This window comes from Bison bison, unplaced genomic scaffold (assembly GCF_000754665.1).
Source record: "Bison bison bison isolate TAMUID 2011002044 unplaced genomic scaffold, Bison_UMD1.0 scf7180017864254, whole genome shotgun sequence".
In the NCBI taxonomy this organism is placed as follows: domain Eukaryota; kingdom Metazoa; phylum Chordata; class Mammalia; order Artiodactyla; family Bovidae; genus Bison; species Bison bison.
In genome coordinates this window covers 5,145,753-5,167,822 of record NW_011494826.1, presented here as the reverse complement: position 1 = coordinate 5,167,822, position 22,070 = coordinate 5,145,753, and the positions used below count along the sequence as shown (strand labels likewise).

General features: G+C 39.2%; 1 protein-coding gene across 1 annotated transcript in view; it reads right to left on the bottom strand.

The window, feature by feature from the left end:
• The window catches only part of SLC35F4 (solute carrier family 35, member F4), a 286,201-nt gene that overhangs the window by 19,329 nt on the left and 244,802 nt on the right, over nucleotides 1-22,070 (bottom strand). Inside the window, exons 2-4 of the mRNA XM_010847684.1 lie at nucleotides 12,481-12,666; nucleotides 7,328-7,625; nucleotides 2,170-2,389 (exon numbers count right to left, since the gene is read on the bottom strand). Of these exons, the coding sequence (XP_010845986.1) occupies nucleotides 2,170-2,389; nucleotides 7,328-7,625; nucleotides 12,481-12,666 (704 nt within the window). The remainder of the gene's footprint in view (nucleotides 1-2,169; nucleotides 2,390-7,327; nucleotides 7,626-12,480; nucleotides 12,667-22,070) is intronic.

Below are 22,070 nucleotides of genomic sequence, written 5' to 3'. Positions count from 1 at the left end.
TTCACCCACCACAGATGCCAATTTTAAAATATTAAGTTGGCCAAAAAGTTCATAAGATGTTTTTCCATAACGTTATGGAAAAACTCTAATGGACTTTTTTGTTAGCCCAATAGCATGCTTTGTAACTTCTAGGTAGATTTCCTAAATCTGCCATTTAAATATAAGTTACACAGCTGAGTTTTTTCTTCTAAAAGACCTCAAATAAACGTCTTTTTTTATACGACCTTTTGCATAAGTTTCATTCATTCAAATACAACTTATTTCCTTACTGGTAAATCTAATAGCATCTTATTGCCTTTTTATACTGTTCATGGGGTTCTCATGGCAAGAATACTGAAGTGGGATGAGATGGTTGGACGGCATCACTGATACAATAGGCATGAACCTGAGTGAACTCTAGGAGATGGTGAGGGACAAGAAGGCCCGGTGTGCTGCCATTCATGGGGTTGCAAAAATTAGGACATGACTTAGCGACTGAACAACAACAGCAAATCTAACAGTGGGTGTGTTGATTTCCTTTTGGTAGTCACATTACACTGAAAAACCAGAAAAGCCCCTAAATCTCCTTTCTTTCCCTCTTGTCTGAAAAGATTTCCAAATTCTCATGGGTGATTCTCGTGGTGATAGATAGAAATGAGAAAGATCTTGTAAGTATGAGTTCATTCACTATATCCCTAAATATGTACAATCCCTACTTTGTCCCTTGTATTGTTCTAGGTGTTAGAGATAGAGGCAGAGCCAGTTTCATGGGTATATGACCTGTACAGATGCACTGGGCCCCATAATGTTTCCATCTTGTAATTATTCACAATGTTTTTCAGCAAGGGGCTCTGCATTTTCACTTTTCACTGGGCCCCACAAATTATGTCAACCCCAGCTGAATGGATCAGTGAGCAGTGTGAAGAAGGTTCTTGTTCTCAAGGACTCGTTGGGGTTCCTGACACTAGACAGCCAGTGCTTCATGAGTAATGCCATTATGCTAAGCCTCTTGGGTGTGATATCTAAGATTAGCTAGTGGAGAATGAGTGTGAGGCTGTATCTGGTATAGTCGAATGGTATCATGGACTGATTGAGAATTTTTCATCTTGTTTTCTGCGGTAGCTTTCTACTTCTTGTCTGTGTCAAGTTTCAGTTCTGAATTTCTGAGCAGCATCCCCCAAGATACAACCAGAATTAGCTAACTGGCTATTAAGAAAATGTTTTCAGGATGATGACTATCACAAACTCTCTAATATAGATGTGAATTTCAGCATTTAGCGAGGCAAGGACCCTGGAATCATTGCAACAGGAGCAAAAGTTTGCAATAGCGAAAAAATGTTTCAACCCAGTCTTGGACATTTCTTTTGTAGAACAGCAATTGTGTGATGTTTATTTTCTGGAAAAACGCTCTTTGTTTGGATCTACTTTTAAATAATTATTTACTCAATATTTTCATCATGGTGGCATGCCAGATTATATGAATGAGATCTGGCTCCTTATGTCTGCATAGCTCTCAATCAATGTAACAAAGGTCAAATATACAAAAAACCTTTTATTTTTAAATCCAGAATATCTCTGAAAGGAATAAACTCAGAACTGAAGTGGTTGGTGGAAGTTTAATGCTATCCAATTAAGGATATGTACCCCAAAGTACAAGTTGTTGTTTTTAGTTCCATTTCTAGATTAGTCATACTAGATATATAGCCACTTTTAACAGCATTGTGCCACTACTGGTGACTTTAATTACTGTTTGGTAATCTTACTACTTACACCAATATTAATTAAATTCACGGGGGGGGTGGGGTGGGTGGTGCAAAAAACATGAGTTGTCCTAACATGTTGACTGGGGGAAAAAAAAAAAAAAAAACAAATCATAATCTTTACTGTGGCTAATTTTCTCAGACCCTTCTTCCCCAAGTACAGAAGGAGTTGATATACCATTAATTCTAAAAAAAGAATTTATTTTCCCTGAGTGCCTCCTGTTGACATCAGCTGACTGCCCAATGGAAAAAATCTTTTATCCTCTCATGACATTGTAACTGCCTGGGTGTTCTAGCGCATCTTCAAATTTCAATCTGTACTTAAAACCAAGTAAGTTTTGCAGAAACTCCACAAAACAAAGCAGCTCTCCCAATGCCAAGGATTTATGATTAAATGCAGCCTCACGCATCGAATCAAGTGTGCTATTACCCTCACTCCCATGAACCTGTCTTTCAGCACGATCCATGACAGCAAGAAGACAAAGGCTTTGTTACAACAGAACAGAGCAGAGACATCCGTGGCTGTCAGCTTCTTTAAAGCCAGTAAATACAGGTAATTAGTCAAAGTCCATAGAATAGAAAAGGGAGCAGTTCTTTTAAGAAAGAGCTTCAACGTCAGACCATCTTCACCAAAAATTCGACTGCATTCCCTAAGGAAGAAAGAGAGGTTAATAGGTATTGATGTTAACACATCTTGTGTGGACTAGCTCTTGACAACCATTTTTAGGCAAGAGCACAAACCCTCAAGACCCATTATTCACGTGTGGAACCTACTGAACCCAGGGCTGTCATCTTCAGGCCATGAGTGGAGAGGGTTGCATGGAGGAGTTCCCATCTCCTCAAGCACAGGCCTTCCCTACCCATTCTGCAAGATTCTGGGGGTAGCCATTCTGCTTTTGCTGAATATTCTTAGAGAAACCTGGAGAAATCCAGAAATGAGTGGTTGCTGGAATTACTAGCTATTCGAAGATACAGAAGATGCTTTCCCAATGGACAAATGCAACAGTGTCAAGACAGCTGCTACAGATTGAATAGGCTACAGACAATGTGCAACCTCACACAGCATGTGAAGGCAAGCCTAGCTCGGTATTTTATTATTCCTAAAACATTATGCCTCTTTCTAACATCTGCCCACTGAACTAATTTCTTTTACACCTTCCCTGGTAGCTCAGCTGGTGAAGAATACGCCTGCAGTCCAGGATACCCCAGTTCAATCCCTGGGTCGGGAAGATCCCCTAGAGAAGGGGTAGGCTACCCACTCCAGTATTCTTGGGCTTCCCTGGTGGCTCAGATGGTAAAGAATCCGCCTGCAATGCAGAAGATCTGGGATCGATCGCTGGGTTGGGAAAATCCCCTGGAGAAGGACATGGCAACCCACTCCAGTATGCTTGCCTGGAGAATCCCCATAAACAGAGGAGCTTGGTGGGCTACAGTCCACGGGGTCACAAAGAGTTGGACACAAGCTGAGCCACTAAGCACAGCATAGCATTTTTAAGGCAGAAAAAATGAAGTTTCTGTGACAACCCCAAATCATAAAGTAAATAAAATTCAAGTTGCATTTACATACAAACTTTGACCATTCTGGAGGAGTTGTCTGAATATACTGCTTAAAAATAGTTATTTCAGTTAAATCTTTGACTTGCATGGTTTCTGACTAAATTAATTATTTAGTCCAGAGGGTTGTTTTAATCAAATTGTTGAGGCTAGCAATATATACAGGTGATATTTAAAGGGATAGAATAACAATGCCTTTTTGATTATGGACTGAAAACAGGCTGGGAGTCGTTCATGAACATTCAAGCTTTCGTTAGGCAACTATCTCGTGTCAGGCATTGTTTTTTTTCAAGAGTAGTATAAATATCCCATTTAAAGCAACAAGTTATTCACAGTTGCACGTTTATGTTTATAAATCTATTTATATGGCTCTAGATAGCTCGTTTCTGGTTTCTCTTCTAGCTCTTTCTGAAGAGAGATAATTGTGTCTCAAAGTATTACTTTGCCTCAAAGCAATCTCCAGGCAATGTTTGTCTCCCCTGTATGAAGTGATTCAGCCCACAGGAGGACTGCATGTGGGGAGGGCACGACCAAGTGGTGAGGCTTCAGGCTCAGGGGGATGAGCTTCAATATCAAGTCTCGTAGTAAACGTTGCTTCCAAGCAGCTGAGAACACAGGGAATTGTAGGCCAGTGACTCTCGGAAGGTTAAAAATCCATTTTGAACACATGGACATGCATGCCGTGGTTTTACTTTCATGTGAGAGACAACCAAAATGGAAAGGTTTCATAAAATCAAAATGGGATTTCCCAAAGCTTAATTTTAACTTGAAGGAGACAAAACTTCAGTGAAGGGACTAAATAAGCCAGAGGCAAAAGCTTTTGCAAAGTAAACAGAAATTACACATGCTCACACACACGAAAATGGATGGTGTCTCTGCTTTGTTTGGCTTTACTGAGGTGTAATTGATTTACAATATTATAAAATGGATGGCCTTTCTAAAGCCCTACTGTTGAGATACTCAGAATCAGAGGCACACACAGAGCAAGCAACAGTTTTTATGGAGCATCTAGGCACATGCTTTGTATTCTGTTCTTACAGACAGATTTGGTCCTTGCGGAAATCTGCCAGGGAGAGCTGGAGTGGGGAGTCATGGATTTATTTATCCTGACATCTATAACTTCTAAACATCCTTTAAAATATATTCATTAAGAACCACAACAAATCTATTTATGATTAAAGACTTTCTTTTCCTATCACAAGCCCTAGCCAGTGATGGTTCTTCTTACCAAGGGCTCCACATCATGCTGGGTAGAATGTACTCAAAGACTTTGGATTCAGGAAAGGAAACACCCTGCCCGTGGGGAAGCCAGCAGAGGCAGGTGGGCTGAGGAGAGTGCCCCCAGTATAGCACTGCTGCCTAGCAGAGGCTCTTGGCCTGGCTTATCCTGTCCCCCAAGAACTGGCTTCCTCCTTATTACCCTTTCTTCCCCTTTCCTCTCAGTGCCAACCTTCTCCCCACTTGTCACTGCTGTTACAAGAATTAAAACTGGTCTCCATTCAAACACCAGTTCACCTGCGTAAAACCTCTTGCTGTTTAAGCATTAAATGCTAGGAAATGTGAAAATTTCTTTTAAAAAGATGGATTTCTGTGGAGAAACAGATAACAACAGCCTGTCTCTCCCTGGGATGATGAGATCAGAATTTCTAGACAAGAAGCATTGACAGGAGGCAAAATTTGGAAAGAAGCTTAGAAGTTGGGGGTACTGACAATGTAATCATGCTCATCGCTGTTCCAGCAGCTACTAGTTACGGAACACTTTCTGCATGTTGGATGGCATCTTAAGCACATTTCCTAGCTTCCTGACATATGGCAGGTGTATCTTTGGCTCTAGTTTCAGGCTTTCTAGAGACTTTTTTCCCTTAAGAAATGACCCTTTGATATTCTTTTGATATACCATCAAAACTGGTATATAATTTTTTTCTTAAATTTCAAATTCACCTGAGGCAATTGAATTCTCTTAACTGTATATAAATGGCATGATTGAAATATCAAAAACTACTTCCAAATGAACAATCCTTACCACCAAGTTTTGATACTTTGTTGAAAATTCTTTTGATGTTAGTGATACGGAAAAAACTGGAAATGCTTTCATACCATTCAAGAGAAAGGGAGAAAATAGAGGGTTTGATGCTATGGGATACATCCAGTTTCCAGTCTTAGACACTAACTATTCTCCCCTTGTTCTGCCATGAGAGCTTCGTGGGGTGACTTCTTGGCAGACAGTGTTAATGGCAGAGTCCCTTGGCAGACTGTCCTTTGGCAGAGTCCACAGGGAATAAAGATCAAGGATCTCAGAATTTTCTGGCAGTGTTTACCTTTCATATGGAGGGGCCACTAGAGAATATTCCCTTCAAAGACAATGTTTTCTGCTTGAAAATAAAAGCTCTTTGATTCAGTTTCAGAAATGGTCAACTTCACGCTAGGACTAACAGGTGGAGGTGTCCTGTTAAGTCACAGATTTCACTAAATTCGGAGTTTTTTCAGTGTGAGAGAAACTCATTCCCCAAACAACACTTCTGTCAGCAGGAGCCTCTTGTTGTAAATGTGTTCTCTTAAGTAACACTGACCTGGCTTTCTTTGAGGTCTTCTGAGGCATTACTTCCCATACTAACCTTTTGCTGTTTTTAATCTGCATATGTGTCTAAACCATAGGAACCTTTGAGTAGATCACATACACTATAAGTAAATGGAGGTATCTGCAATCAGGGAGAACTTTATTCTGATGATCATGTCCCCTGCAATCATGTATTAAGTATTGTTATCTAAAAAGATCTTATGCCCCAGGATCATGTCTGTTTTAATGGGAAGAAATTAGTCTTAGCAATCCTTAATAGATATAAGGCTTTTTTCTTTCCTCCAAACAAGAAAACACTTCTTTTTGAACTGGTTTTTGTTGCTTTAATGATAGCAGAATGTTCATGGACACACAGAGAAGGTCAGCTCACAGTGTGACTTCAGTATTCCCGGGCAATTCCAAGCTGGTGATAGAAATTGGAAGTTGAAGATAAAGCCTTCAGAATGTCTTACGTTTTTAAGGACAGTCTTACCATGTTATCATAAGGTAAAAGGGCAAGGTAGAAAGGTTATTTGGGCTCCTGTAAGACAAATGTATTGCCATTCTGCTGAGGAGGAATAAGCAAAAAAGCTGTCACTCTCCCATTGCCATCTGCTGAGGTCAAGACCACTGTTTTCTCTTGGTGAGCAGAGTGACTGTCCTGGAAGTTGTTCCTTGATTCTGGTTTTTCTTTTCAAGAAGCTGTCTGTTGACAAAGGACCTTTAACCCAAATGCTACTTTTACCTTTCCTCAGTGCTGCGCAGGACTAGATGACATGACTCTGCCAACTTTCCGATCTCTCCAAGATGGAGCTGCATAAGCCAGATCTAACTCAGGGCAACCAATACAACCATGGCAGTCAAGTTCATGGCCAGCAAACCAACAGACAAAGCTCTCTGTTCCTAGCCAGCAAAGAACAGCTTCTTTTAAACTATCCCAAGGCCAGACTTCATTTGCATGAGACCAAGTCATTTTATCTGCTATAACACCACTGTGTCCAGACTACTGAGCAAGTGTTTTTGTAAGAATCTTATTAATACAGTGTTTTTTTTTCTTTCTGGGCTCGAGACCCTGGGTTGTTCTTTGAAAACATGATAAGAGAGAGATTGAGCTGGATTAAAATCTGGGTTCCATTATTTATAAATGTGTGACCTTGGACAAGTCACTGAATCTCTCCAAACCTGTTATTCTTGTGCTAAAATAGGGATAATTAACACCACCTTAAAAGGTGGCTGTTACCATCAATGATAATTAGATAAGATCTGCAAAAGCACTAGCACAGTGCCTGGCATGTTGTAGACAATAATTTTGGAGGGAGGAGCGAGCTGATTCTGTTTCTTCATGTTCATATGTTCATTACTGACCTTAGATCCTGCCTCTCCACACTCAACTCATCTTTCAAAGAGATGAAATCATGCATATTTGCATGAAATTATTTCAAACCATCTCCTATTGGCCATTTAATATGAAACCTACCTGAATTTTTTCATTGGAGATTGTTTTTCTTGAGCAGTGGCCAGATGACCAGAATAATAGACTGGGAAAAACATAATGTTCCAGTTTGTTGAAAACCAAGTCATGAAAAATGGACAGTAGAAGTTCTTATAAGTAATTTTTACAATCTGTGTGGTTCCAACCCAAGATGATGACACTGACAAGATGATCAAAAGTCCCCAGACAGCCTTCAGAACCATGGACATGCAGGACAGGTAGCGAGCCTTGATTCTGTTTTCTTGGCTGCTGTTCTCAGAATGAGTCTGTGTTCCATCATCCCCTGCAAACAGGAAAGGAATACAAATGTGTGGAAATCAAGTTATAAAACAGAAATCAAAGAGACAGTAGAATCACCAGTGTTTTGTTTTCTCTGCTATCATCTGAAGAGACAAATAACACTGGCTCATTTTCTGTCTGGAATCTCTGCTCTATAAGGTATACTGTGTATCTGGGACCCTTATCCAGGCCATGATGATGCTGATGAACTTGGTGGATGCTCTCTGTTCTCAGGGGAACCCTACCCACCTCCTTGTGAGAGCATTTCAGCTTCAAAGGCTTTGGCCTTGGCCACATGATCTGCTTTGCCTAATCAAACATGAACAGATGGTATGTTCACCATCTGTGGTATGGTATGCCAGCTCTCTGTAGAAGCTTTAAGAGGCTTCACACAGTCCCACTACCTATCTCTAGCTCTTCCTTTCTGCCACTAGAATGGAAAATCTCAAATAGAAGCTGGTCTATGTAGGAGAATGAGCAGGACCTAGTTAGAACCCTGTATTCACCAACATAAAAAGTGAATGAGAAATAAGTACTTATTGTTATTTCCCACTGAGTTTTTTTTTTTTTTTTAAACTGCAGCAAAGATTAAATAGAGCAAGTCTGGACTGCACAAAATCACCTCCTACCTCAGAACAAATTACTATTTAATATATTTCTGGGAGCACAGTGAGTTCTGCTTTATATTTTTACATTTACTAAGAAAATTTAGTAGCATTTTTTTTCACACTGAAATAGCCGAAATTCTCCAAAAGTGACAATCATAAAGGCCTTCTCCCTAAGAGTTAAAAAAACTTCAACACAATGAATTTATATACCCATCAGGACATTAAATGAGAGCAGTGGTCATCCTGAGTCCCTAGATGGTAGAATCCGGGGAAAGGTAGACAGAATTGTCTGTAAAATTCCATGGTGTTTCCAGGGACCTCCTCTAAGCATATAAGGTTTATCCTGGGCTTACGCAAGTGGTACAGCCCACAGACTGAGAGTGATAGTGGATGGGTTTCTCACATTCCTCTTCACAACCTGCCGGCTCTCTGCTGAATGTTTCCATTGCTTAATGACCCAGGCGTGACTGCCCCGCTTTGGCAAAGGCGTTCATCCAGCCATTTATTTGGGGAAAGCAGATAGCAAGCCTTGAAAGCGAATTTTTCACTGGAGAATATAAACCAAGCAGGATGAACAGGCAATTACTACGTGACTTCCAAGTCTTATAAACAGAATTCTCAGAGCCTAGTCTCCGGAAGATGAAAACTGGTATTCTTTTTATTTATTCAACAAAGTCCTGTGGAGACTACCAGGAAGTAGTTAAATAGGTCCCAGGGGTTCAAAAATGAAAGACTTGAGCTCATAATCTAGAGGAAGGTCAGGAAACACATCTAAAACAGTGGGAGAAGGGCCGTGTATGGCAGATACAAGGCCACGTGGAGGCAGACAAGAAGCACTTGTTAAGATGAGGTGTAGTGGCCAGGAGAAACCTCCGTGATGCAGTAACATTGAGATGAGGCTGAAAGTATGCTAACCAGAATCCTTGGCTGTGTATAGACTAGACCTGATAACACTCTTCAAATTCACTATGTACATGTGGTTTATACAGAGAGTAGAGGGGAAAAAATGAAAATGAATAAGAGGTCCGAACAAGAGCTGTTGTCTTGGAAGGCTGGAAAGGGAACATGAGCCTACCCAAGTAAGTGGGTTATTACCAGTCCCATTTTACAGATGCAAAAACTGAGACTTGTATTAAAGGTTGTTCAAGGTTGAGCCCAAGTCAGTATGACTCCAGGGTCTAAACTTTTTATTCTGAATATTCATTCGGTCTAGGTTTCAGGCTTGAGCTCCCCATTTAAGCACTGGAAGCTTCAAAAATGGTTTAGAGAAAAGTTTCCTGGCAGGAATGGCAGCCTTGCATGAGGTTTAATAGAAGAGAAAGGTATACTACACTTTAGATCACACTATTCTAAGGGACTAGCTCATAAAGGAGGAATGATTATACAAAGGTTATTTGTATTCCTTTGACATCTGCCTTTACTGTCACCTTTGAAGATGACATCTGTACCACTGTCAGAACATACAGAGTACTTTCGATGACACCAATAGTCACCTAAATCGTCCCATAGTACTGGCTCATCTTCTGAGAACTAGATTGAATTGTTGACAATTCTTTAATTTTACTATCTGTAGATACCATTGGAAGATTGACTCTCCAGGGTTCTTTTATTTTTCTGATCATTTAAATATGAGTTTCTATAGTCCTGCTTAGATTTATTGTTTTGTATACATCATTAAAATTGATTTATCAGTAATTCCATTCGTCTCTCTGAATCTTGATTACAGTCACACAGATTGATGGTAGAGGCCACTGGAATTTGGAAGCATGAGTGAAAGTCCTAGCCCTGCCACCAGAAGGCCCTGAGTATATATTTAATTCTGGTCTTAGCGTCTCTGTCAAACACCAATAATACTTAGCTCATGGGATTCATTTTGAGGTTAAGTACCATAACATTCATGAGAACATCGAGCTGCTCTTTAGATTCTTCTCCTTTTCTTTTTCTTTTTGGTGTCTAGGAATATCCCCAAGTGTCTTCCGAATCATTGCAGAAAGAGTGAATTATGCCACATGTGGTCTTCAGTGGTACAGTCTTTGAGATTTGTAATTGGTATATGATAGAGAGGGCAAATTTATTAACCATACTTAATTAACTGCAACATTCTGTTCTGCAGATAACTGGGATAATAAGAATATTACTGCAACTAATTAAAGCCAATTAAAACTTTCTGAAGATTTACAATGTCATTTTCTTCACTTTTTACAAAGGAGTTTTGGCCCTGGGGTCCATAGTTGCTGAGATTCCATTTTAAAATATTGTCATTTTGGGGAAAAAAATCTTTTCTCATAAAAACCCCTAATCAAATAAGTAGGACCCTAGAAGAGGCTTTCACACCTCCTCTATGCCTTCATTTACCTGCGTCCCCTGAATTATTTCTCTTCTGCTTATTTTTTAAAGCTAGTGTTCTCAAAGTTATAAGGTTTTTGTTTTTTGATTTTTTTCCACTACCCACTTGTTTTGAATAGAGTTATTTTGTTGTTTTTGCTGGTGTCACTATTGACTTTAAGGATGCAAGAGATTTTAATATATTGCTGGCCAAGCTGAAGGAATAAATGGAGAAGGGGAGATTGAAAATGTAGGTGGTAGATATGGAGAGGAGGTAATCACGGATGTAGGAGGAGTTGGCATCAGAATGATAGCAAACACAGAAGTCAAAAGCGGTCCCTGCAATGATGACAGTGAAAGTCTCTCAGTCAAGTCTGACTTTTTGCGACCCCGTGGACTGTAGCCTGACGGCTCCCTCTGTCCTTGGAATTCTCCAGGCCACGATACTGGAGTGGATAGCCGTTCCCTTCTCCAGGGGATCTTCCCAACCCAGGGATTGAACCCAGGTTTCCTGCATTGCAGGTGGATTCTTTACCATCTGAGCCACCAGGGAAGCCCCTGCAATGATGATAATTAGCAAATTAGCAAGCAAGAGAACTGAGACACTTTGAGGCAGGGAGGAAAGCATCTGTTAGCACACAATTGTTTCAGTCTTTTCAGGAAGGTAAAAGTGTGGTCATATGATGAGAGGAAGTGCATATGGACTCAAAGCTTGAGATTATCTCTGGGGAAGGCAGTATGATGTCCATCACCAAAATGTAACAGTATTGGGCAGCAGCCTCGTGGACCCAGCTGCATTTATTTTTTTCACGTGACTTGTTTTATTGTGATATTTGTTTTACCGCAAGAGTCTAGAAACAAACCCACAGTATCTCTGAGGTCTGTCTGTATACTGTACTTAACTATCTTTGCTTCTTTCCCACCCATTCTTCCTCAACTGCTACATTTTGGCTTTTGCCCCATGACTCTCTTGAAATTTCTCTTTCTAGATAATAATAAATAATCTCCTGTTTTTGAAGTTCAATGGATACTTTTTCACTACTTCCTTTAGATGAAATAACAACCTTCTATATCACTAACCTTTCCTTTTCAGTTTATTTTGCTGAGTCCTGTTCCTCGTCCTCTTCTGATCATTTTAGAGTTTTCCAGAGTTCTGTCTCTATTTAGCTCTCTCTTGTGTCCTTCTTCATCTTTTAAGGATTTTATGCATACTCCTGCATTGCAGGCAGATTCTTTACCGTCTGAACCACTAGGGAAGTCCCATGCATGTTCCAGCTATGTTTTAAAATGATACATTCTCTGGGAAACCCATGGATATAGTTAAGAGATTTATCTAGTGAATCCAGTAACCCAAGTATTCCAGGGATTGGTAAGTGATCAGGCAGATGTGAGGAAAGGTTAAAGGTCTTGATCTAATAGTAAATGCTGATCAGGGAGGCAACTGAAGTGTCCTGAAGGAGGTATAAAATTGGGAAAACTAGAAGGGCTCCAAGGACTGGCAGTCCTAATAAAGATAAAAGCAGAGTCTGTGATTTTACTGGTGCTTTTATTCTTCTCAGAATGGGTACAGCTTGCTATTATTAAATCCCAGGACTGAGATAAAAGGTGCTGGCTTTTGCCATCTTGAAGATAAGAAAAATAGTTTCCTTATAAACTTCATTAGAAGTCACTGTTTAACCACGGGTTAAGCCCTCCAACTATAGGTTTTGGTATTGTTTCTCTGCTACACTGTACCCTGTCCATCATTAATGGATTATATCTATACATTTCTCTTCTTCCTTCTCCTCCCACTTGATAAACTTTGCTCACATGTACTCCTGAGAGTCAGTGTCACATCTCTACATTCTGTGCCAATGGTGAGATCTTTCATTGCTGGCTAGAAGCTTACCCCATGTACTGTTGTTTAAGAGGAGGTCACTCACATACCTGATCTGTTTTGCCTCTCAGCTCTGTGTCCACAAACTCCAGAGGATCCTCGACTCTGAAGTTCAAGAATAGGAGCAGAGGAATCTTCTGTGACAGAGAGAGGGGACAGTTGTCTGCTGATGCTACTGTGTGAACTGGGGCAGTTGGCTCCAGGTTTACATCGAGTAACTGATGATCTGGAGGTACCTGGGAAGAAAGAGATCAGTTTGAAAATTTCCTGGAGGAAAAACATATTTTAAATGTTGTGGCAGTAAAATATACGGCACATTCATTGAGTTCGTTTCTAATTTTACAAAAGGGCCTCCAAAAAGAAAATGCTATGTTGGTAAAGTCTGTTCCCTAAGATAAAGGGTCCTTTTAGACAAACCCATTAACTAAATGAACATTAGAAAATGGTGTTTGGGTTGATTTAGCTGTTCTGAATTAGAACTGTTCTTAAAGTCGAATAGTTTACCTCAGGGAAAGCAAAATGGTGTTATTTTTTTTCTCCCTTTTCTTCCTGAGGTTGACTGTTGAATTCCTACCTGGTAAAACTGCCAACTAGCTCTCCTACTAAATCTTCTATACACTTTTCCATCAGTTGGATCACTAAAATCCAGCTTCGTTGTATCTCCTCTGTTCTGGCTAGATTTATTCAATACGTTGAATAAAAGTGGTGAGAGTGGGATGCTTTCAACTTTTTTCACTGTTGAGAATGATGTTAGCTGTAGGTTTGTCATATATGCTCTTTATTATGTGGAGATAAATTCACTCTATTCCCACTTTCTGGAGAGTTTTTAATGATGAATGGAAGTTGAATTTTGTCAGAAGTGTTTTCTGCATCACATGATTTTTATTCTTCAATTTGTTAATGTGTATAGCACTGATTGCTTAGCAGATAATGAAAAGCTCTTGCATCTCTGGGATAAATTCCATTTGATCATGGTATACTATCTTTTGATGTATCTTTGAATTTGGTTTGCTAATATTTTGTTGAGGACTTCTGCATCTACATTGTTGCATCAGTGATATTGGCCTGAAGTTTTCTTTTTGTCTGGTTTTGGTATCAGGGTGATGGTAGCACCACAGAATGAGTTTGAAAGTGTTCGTGCCACTGCAATTTTTTTTGAATAATTTAAGAAAGATAGGTATTAATTATTCTCTAAATGTTGGGTACAATTCACCTTCACCGTTTGGTCCTGGACTTTTGTTTACTGGAGTTTTTTTTCTTTTTCTTTTCTTTATTACTGATTCAATTTCATCACTGATAATTAGTCTGTTTGTATTTTGTATGTCTTCCTGGTTCAGATTTGGAAAATAGTACATATTAGGAATTTCTCTAGGCTGTCCATTTTATTTGCATATAGTTGCCCTTAGGAGTCTCTTATGATCCTTTGTATTTTCGTGGTGTTGGATGTAACTTCTTTTTCATTTCTGAAATTGCTGATTTGGACCTTTTCTTTTTCATGATGAGTCTGGCTAAAGTTTTATCAATTTTATCTTTTCAAAGAAACTGCTCTTAGTTTTGTTGATCTCTTCTATTTTTTCTATTTATTTCTGTTCTGATCTTTATCATTTATTTCCTTCTACTAATGGGTTTTGTTTGTTTTTTGCTTTCTAGCTCCATCTGGTCCAATGTGTCACTTCAGGCTAGTGTTTCCTTGTTAATTTTCCGTCTGAATGATCTGCCCATTGATGTAAGTGGGGTGTTAAAGTCCTCTGTTAGTATTACATTACTGTTGATATATCCATTTATGTGTGTTAATATTTGCTTTTATGTATTTAGGTGCTCCTATGTTGGGTGTGTATTTATAATTGCTGTTATCTTCTTAGATTGATCCTTTGATCATTATGTAATGTCCTTTTTTTTGTCTGTTGTAACAGTCTCTGTTTTAACTATTTTAAGTCTATTTTATCTGATATAAGTATTGTGACCCTGGCTTTCTTTTGATTTCCATTAGCATGGAATACCTTTTTCTATTTCTCACTTTCAGTCTGTACGTGTCTTTGGACATGAAGTCTACTGTAGGTCTTGTTTTTATATCCCTTCAGCCTTTTTTGTTTTAGTAATACTTTTAAAAATTGAATTAAAGTTTATTTAAAATGTTGTGCCAATCTGTGCTATACAACAAACTGAGTTATACACATATGTACACTTTTTTTAAAATATTCTTTTCCATTATGGTTTATCCTAGGACACTGGGTATAGTTCCCTGTGCTGTACAATAGGAACATGTTTATCCATTCTAAATATAAGAGTTTGCATCTACCAGTTCCAAAGTCCCAGTCCCTCTCTCCCTCCCCCCGTCCCCCTTGGCAACCACAGGTCTGATCTGTGTCTGTGAGTATGTTTCTGTCTTGTAGATAGATGGGTTCACGTGTGCCATACCTTGGATTCTGCATATAAGTGATATCATATGGTATTTGTCTTTCTCTGACTTACTTGATATGATAATCTCTAGTCACATCAATGTTGCTGCAAATGGCATTATCTTTTTTTTTATGGCCGAAGTAGTAGTCCATTGTACATATGTACCACTTCTTTATCCATTCATCTGCTGATGGACATTTAGGTTGTCTCCATGTTTTGGCTTTTGTGAATAGTGCTGCTATGAACATAGGGGTGCATGGATCTTTTTAAATTAGTTTTCTCTGAATATATGCCCAGGAGTAGGATTTCTGGGTCATATAGCAGTTCTATTTTTAGTTTTCTGAGGAACATCCATACTGTTTTCTATAGTGGCTGCACCGACTTACATCCCACCAACCGTGTAGGATGGTTCCATTTTCTCCACACCCTCTCCATCATTTGTTATTTTTAATGACTTTTTAATGATGGCCATTCTTACTGGAGTGAGGTGGTACTTCCTTTTTCTTTTGATTTGCATTTCTCTAATACTTAGTAATGTCGAGCATCTTTTCAAGGTCCATCTGTATATTGTCTTTGGAGAAATGTCTGTTAAGGTCTTCAGCCCATGTTTTGATTGGGTTGTTTGTTTTGTTGTTGTTGAGTTGTATGAGCTGTTTGTATATTTTGAGGATTAAGTCCTTATCTGTCACATCATTTGTGATCATTTTCTCCCTTTCTGCAGGTTGTCTTTTTTCTTTTTTTTTAAATGATTTCCTTTGCTGTGCAAACACTTGTAAGTTTGATTAGGTCCCGTTTGTTTACTTTTGTATTTTTTTTTCCTATTGCCTTGGGAGGCTGACCTAAGAAAACACTGGTTGGACTTATGTCAGAGAATGTTTTGCCTATGCTGTCTCCTAGGAGTTTTGAGGTGTCATATCTTATACTTAAGTTTTCAAGCCATTTTGAGTTTATTTTTGTGTATGGTGTGAGGATGTGTTCTAACTTCGTTGATTTACATGTAGCTGTCCAACTTTCCCAGCACCACTTGCTGAAGAGATTGTCATTTTCCCACTTTATATTTTTACCTTCTTTGCTGAAGAGTCATTGATCATAGGTGTGTGGATTTCTGGGTTTTCTATTCTGTTCCATTGATCCATATGTATGTTTCTGTACCAATATCACAGTTTTGATTACTGTAGCTTTGTAGTATGTGCTAAAGTCTGGGAGGGTTGTACCTCCTGCTTTGTTTTAGCTTTTTTGTTTTGTTTTGTTTTTTTTCCCTCAGGATTGCTTTGGCAATTCTGGTCTTTCATGGATCTATAAGTTTTTGGAGAATCCCATGAACAGGGAAGCCTGGTGGGCCATAGTCCACAGGGTCACAAAGAGTGGGGTATGACTTAGTACACATCTACATAAATTTTTGGATTATTTTTTCTAGTTCTGTAAAAAATGTCATGTGTAATTTGATAGGGATTACATTAAATCTCTAGATTGTTTTGGGTAGTATTGCCATTTTAGCCATATTAATTCTTCCAGTCCAAGAGTATATCTTTCCATTCTTTGAATCCTCTTTAATTTCCTTTATTAATGTTTTATTGTTCTCAGGATATGTCTTTCACTTCCTCAGTTAGGTTTTTGGGGTTTTTCTTTTGGTGCAATTTTAAGAGGGACTGTTTTTTTTTGTTTGTTTGTTTTTTGATTTTTTTTTTTTTTTTGCATTCCCTTTCTGATATTTCATTGTTAGAGCAAAGAAATGCAACTGATTTCTGAATGTTAATCTTGTATCCTGCTACTTTGCTGAATTAATTTATTAGACCTAGTAGTTTTTTTGTGGAGTCCTTAGGGTTTTCTAGGGGCTTCCCAGGTGGCTCAGATGGTAAAGAAACTGCTTACAATGTGGAAGGCCTGTGTTTGATCCCTGGGTTGGGAAGATCCCCTGGAGGAGGTCATGTCAACCCACTCCAGTATTCTTGCCTAGAGAATCCCATACAGAGGTGTCTGGCAGGCTGTAGTCCATGGGGTTGCAGAGTTGGACACAACTGAGTGACTAAGCACTAGGGTTTTCTATATATAGTATCAGGTCATCTACATATAGTGACACTTTTCCCTCTTCCTTACAATTTGGATACCTTTTGTTTTTTTTGTTTGACTGCTGTGGCTAGGACTTCCAATACTATGTTGAATAGATGTGGTGAGAGTGGGCATCCTTGTCTTTAGTGTAAAGGCTTTCAGCTTTTCACTATTGAGTATCATGTTGGCTCTGGGTTTGTCATAAATAGCTTTTATTATGTTGAGATATGTCCCCTGTATACTCACTTTGGTAAGAGTTTTTTTTCTTTTTATCATGAATGGATGTTGAATTTTGTCAGATGCTTTTTCTGCATCTGTTGAGATAATCATGTGGTTTTTAGATTTTCTTTTGTTGGTGTGGTGGCTTACACTGATTTGCATATATCGGACCATCACTGTGGTATATGATCTTTATTATTTGGTTTTGGATTTGGTTTGTTAGTATTTTGTTGAGAATTTTTGCATCTGTGTTTATCAAAGATGTTGGCCTGTAATTTTTTTTCTTGGTGGTTATCTTTGTCTTGCTTTGTCTTGTTTTGGTATCAGGATTATGGTGGCTTCGTAGAATGTCTTTGGGAATGTTCCTTTCTTTTCAATCTTTTGGAAGAGTTCGAGAAGAATTGGTGTAAGCTCTTTATATATTTGGTAAAATTTATCTACGAAGTCGTCTGATCCTAGACTTTTATTTGTAGGGAGTTTTTATTTTTTTTTACTACAGATTTTGTTTCACTTCTAGTGGCCAGTTGCACGAATCATCTATTTCTTCTTGATTCAATTTTGGAGTGCTGTAAGCTTCTAGAGAGTTGTCTGTTTCTTCCAGGTTGTCAAATTTGTTGGCATATAATTATTCATAGAATTCTCATCTTTTTTTGTATTTCTGCACTATCAGTTGAGATTTTTCCTTTTTCATTTCTTATTTTGTTTATTTGGGTTCTTTCTCTTCTTGGTGAGCCTGGCCAGAGGTTTGTCAATTTTCTTAACCCTTTAAAATAACCAGCTCTTGGTTCTATTGCTTTTTTTTCCCTTCTTTTTTCAATCCCTATTTTATTTATATCCTCCATATCTTATTATTTTTTTTCTTCTGCTGACTTTAGATTTAGATTTCATTTGTTCTTCTCTAATTATTTTAGGTGGTAGGTTAGGTTGTTTATTTCAGATTTTTCCTGCTTTATGAGGAAGGCCTGTATTGCTATTAACTTCCCTCTAAGAACTGATTTTGCTGCATCCAGTGGATTTTGAATGGTTGTATTTTCATTGTCATGTGTCTCAAGGTATTTTTAAATTTCCATTTTGATTTCATTGACTCATTGATTTTTTAGTACATGCTGTTTAGACCCCGTGTAATCAATTTTTTCTCATTTCTTTTCACTATGTCTTCTGATTAGAGCGTTTAGTCTATTTACATTTAAAATAATTATTGATATGACATTTTGTTAATTGCTTCTGGGTTGGTTTGGTAGGTCTTTTTTTTATTCCTTTGTTTTTGTCCTCATCTCTTACGATTTGATGATCATCTATAGTGTTATGTTTGGATTCCTTTATCTTTTTTATGTATGTATCACAGATTTTTGGTTTTAGGTTACTATGATGTTTTTATATAGCAATCTGTACATATGAATGGTTAAGTTGCTGATTCTTAATTTCAAATGCATTTCAACAACCCTGCGTTATGCTCTTCTCCCCTTAAAATTACTGTAAATATAGATAATTTTACTACTTTTTTCTTTTAACCTTCTTACTAACTTTATGAGGGGATGATTTCCTACCTTTACTGTGCATTTGCCTTTATTGATGAGCTTTCTCCTTGTATGATTTTCATGCTTCTCATTGTGTCCTTTTTTGCTCAGAGAAGTTACTTTAACATTCCTTGGAAGCTTGTTTGGTGGTACTAAACTCTCTTAGCTTTTGCTTGTCTGTGAAGCTTTTGATCTCCCCATCAAATCTGAACAACAGCCTTGCTGGGTAGAATAATCTTGGTTGTAGTTTTTTCCCTTTCATTACTTTAAATATATTGTGTCACTCGCTTCTGGCTTAGAGTTTCTGCAGAAAAGTCAGCTGATAATCTTGTGAGTTCCCCTGTATGTAAAATGTTGCTGTTCTCTTGAAACTTTTGATATTCTCTATCTTCTGTTTTTGCCATTTTAATTACAATGTTTTGATGTGTTCCTCTTTGTGTTAATCCTGTATGGGACTCTCTGTACTTCCTGAATTTGGATGTCTGTTTCTTTTCCCAGGTTAGGGAGGTTTTCAGCTATTCTCTCTCCAATTATGTTCTCAGTCCTCCCCCTTCTCTTTGTGGGACCCGTATAATGTGAATATTAGTACATTCGATGTTGTCCCAGAGGGAATTATCCTCATTTCTTATTCCTTTTTCCGTTCAGCATCAGTGATTCCCACTACTCTATCTTCTAGCTCATGTTGTTATATTCCTCTGAACCATTTAGTCTAATGTTGATCCCTTCTAGTGTATTATTTCATTTAAGTTATTGTATTCTTCATCTCTTTTATATTTATTATTTTTATCTTCTAACTCTTCATTAGAAACTTCCAACTTCTCATTCTATGCATCCATTATTCTCCCAATTTCTTTGATCCTGTTTATGATCACTACCTTGAACTCTTTCTCAGGTAGCATGTCTATTTCCACTTGGTTCTTCTGGAGTTTATCTTGTTCCTTCATCTGGTATATGTTCTTCTATCACTTCATTTTACCTAACTTGCTATTTTTATGTATCTGGTAAGTTAGTTATATTTCCTGGTGAGACATCCTATGAGTCCAATAGCACACTCCCATCTTGTCAGCAGAGCTATACACTCCAAATGTTCTATGAGGGCTGTGTGGGTATTTCTGTTGTGGTGAGCAGACTATGTCAATGGTCTGGTAGGTTTATTTGGCTGTGGTCGAGTTGGTTGCCAGGTCCTGCCTGGTGCAAAGGCTGCCAGCTGCTGGTTATGGGGTCTGATCATGAGGCAGCTAATTGCAGAAACCTGGAGGCCCTAGGCTAGTGCTATATTACTGATGGGCAGAGTCAGGATCCAGGAGAACCTGGGGCTGTTGTCTACTTACTGGTGGATGAAGCCAGATCCTGGGGCTAGTGCCAGCCTACTGGTGGACAGAGCCAGGTCCTGGGGCCTGCTTGCAGGCTTAGGGGTCCCAGAGCAAATGTCAGATTGCTGACTGTGGGGGCTGGTGTCTTGAAGCTTGTATTGGCCTACTAGTGGGTGGAGACCAGGCCCAGCCAGTTCCAGGGCAGGCCTGGTCTACAGATTGTGGTGGTGTTTTTTCTGTCTAGTGCCTGCCTGCTGGTGGGTCGAGTTGGATCTGAAACTAGGGCAGGCTCACTGATGGATGGGACCTGGGCCGGGGTCTCTGCTTGGAGGGTCCTGGGAGTCTTGGATCTATTGCCTGTGTACTGGTGTGTGGGGATAGGTCCTGGGTCCTCTGGTGGGCAAGGCTATGTCCAGAGGTAGCTGCAGACCCAGGGTTCTTGAGGCAACCTGTCTGCTGGTAGATGGGGCTGTGTCAGTGTCCAGTTAACTGCTTGGCCTGAGGCATCCCAGTACTTGAGCCTGCAGACTGTTGGGCTACAGTGGGATTTTTCTGTGGTAATAAGCTATAAGAAAAATTCCAGGATAGTATTACCATGTCGTAGAAGGAGCTCCCCAAAATGGTTCAGGAATCTATGTACCCAGGGTGAAATGGAGTTATTTCCTACCTCTCCAGGAGGGGGTAGGTCTAACCCAGGCTACCACCAAATTACTGCTTCTACCCTGGGTAGACTTTGTGTGAATCCCTTACAAGTGAGGTCTCTATTTCCATCAGCCTTCTGGAACTCCCAGAAGTAAGCCTGTGGCCTTCAAAGCCAAATTCTCCAGGGGCGGGGGTGGGGTGGGGGGAGTGCCTTCCCAGTGCTGGATCTCTGGGCTGTGGAGCCCAGAGTGGGATCCAGACCTCTCAGTCCTTTGGGAGAATCTCTGCAGTTGTGATTGTTCTCCTGTTTGTGGATCACCCGCCTGGGGGTATGGGATTTGACTTTATCACTACTCAGCCCCTCCTGCTGTCTCATGATGATTCCTTCATTATATTCTCATTGTAGATCTTTTCTGGTAGGTCTGGGTCTTTTTCATCGATGGCTGGCTGTAAATAATTGTGATTTTGGTGTGCCTGTGAGAGAAGCGCTCAAGGTCTTTCTATATCATCTTGTGACCAACAGTTTGTTTCTAATTGAATGTTTCAAATTCAATGAAAAGAGGCTGTCTAAAATTCAGGAAACTCTCATTTACGATGTTCTTCAAAGGATGTGACATTTCAGATACGCCAAGAGTAATTTTTAATTTATCTTTCAAGTATCTTGTATAATTTATGTTTGCATGAGGTGTGCCTTCTCGTGTTTTCTTAGGTGAGTATCAGGTTTCATTTTGTGATTACTCAGCAGTTATAGGTGGAAAGGAGGAAGTCCAAAAACTGAGTAGCAAGTTGAGATGGAGCTGAGATAAAAATATTGGCCATAGTTACTAAAAAGTTTGTGAATCATGTGTAACTAGCAACTGTTGAATTTATAAGCCAAATTAGTGATTTCTTTTGCTTCCGCATTTTCACTGCAGTGTTATGTCCTGGCTTCAGTACCTCGTGGTCCTTATGCAATATAGCTCAAACCTCATTGCCTTCTGCCAGCTGCCTCCCACTTGGTGATTCACGGAAGAGGCCTGAAAATAGTTGAGCCACTGGACCCACTTTATTCCATTGTCCTAAAAAGGCAAATATAAACTAAGAGCCAGGCCCAGAGGCATGTTCAGAGCTTAGTCCATAAAACAGTCATCTCCAGCCCTGGAAAGGCAGATGCTGGCCCATGCTACATGGTTTTGTACCATTCAATTAATATAAAGCCAGCCCCAACAAAAATAAATATTCAGAATGTCACCTGGGATGCAATCAAGGATCACAAATAAATCATTTATATTGTGTTTTATATGCCACAGTGAGAGCCTGGATGTTGCAAAAACAGTTAATGAACAGTCTTCAGACTTTGACAGGTTTTGAGGATAAACTGCATTAGGAACAAAGGACTGGAAGTCTCCCATTAATCACACTAGACGGTCCCTCTGCCCCTTGTAAAGACATCCGCTCACCTGAGCCATAATGTTTGGCCACCTTGTGCCATTTTTCATAATTGCCCAGGCATAAAAATAT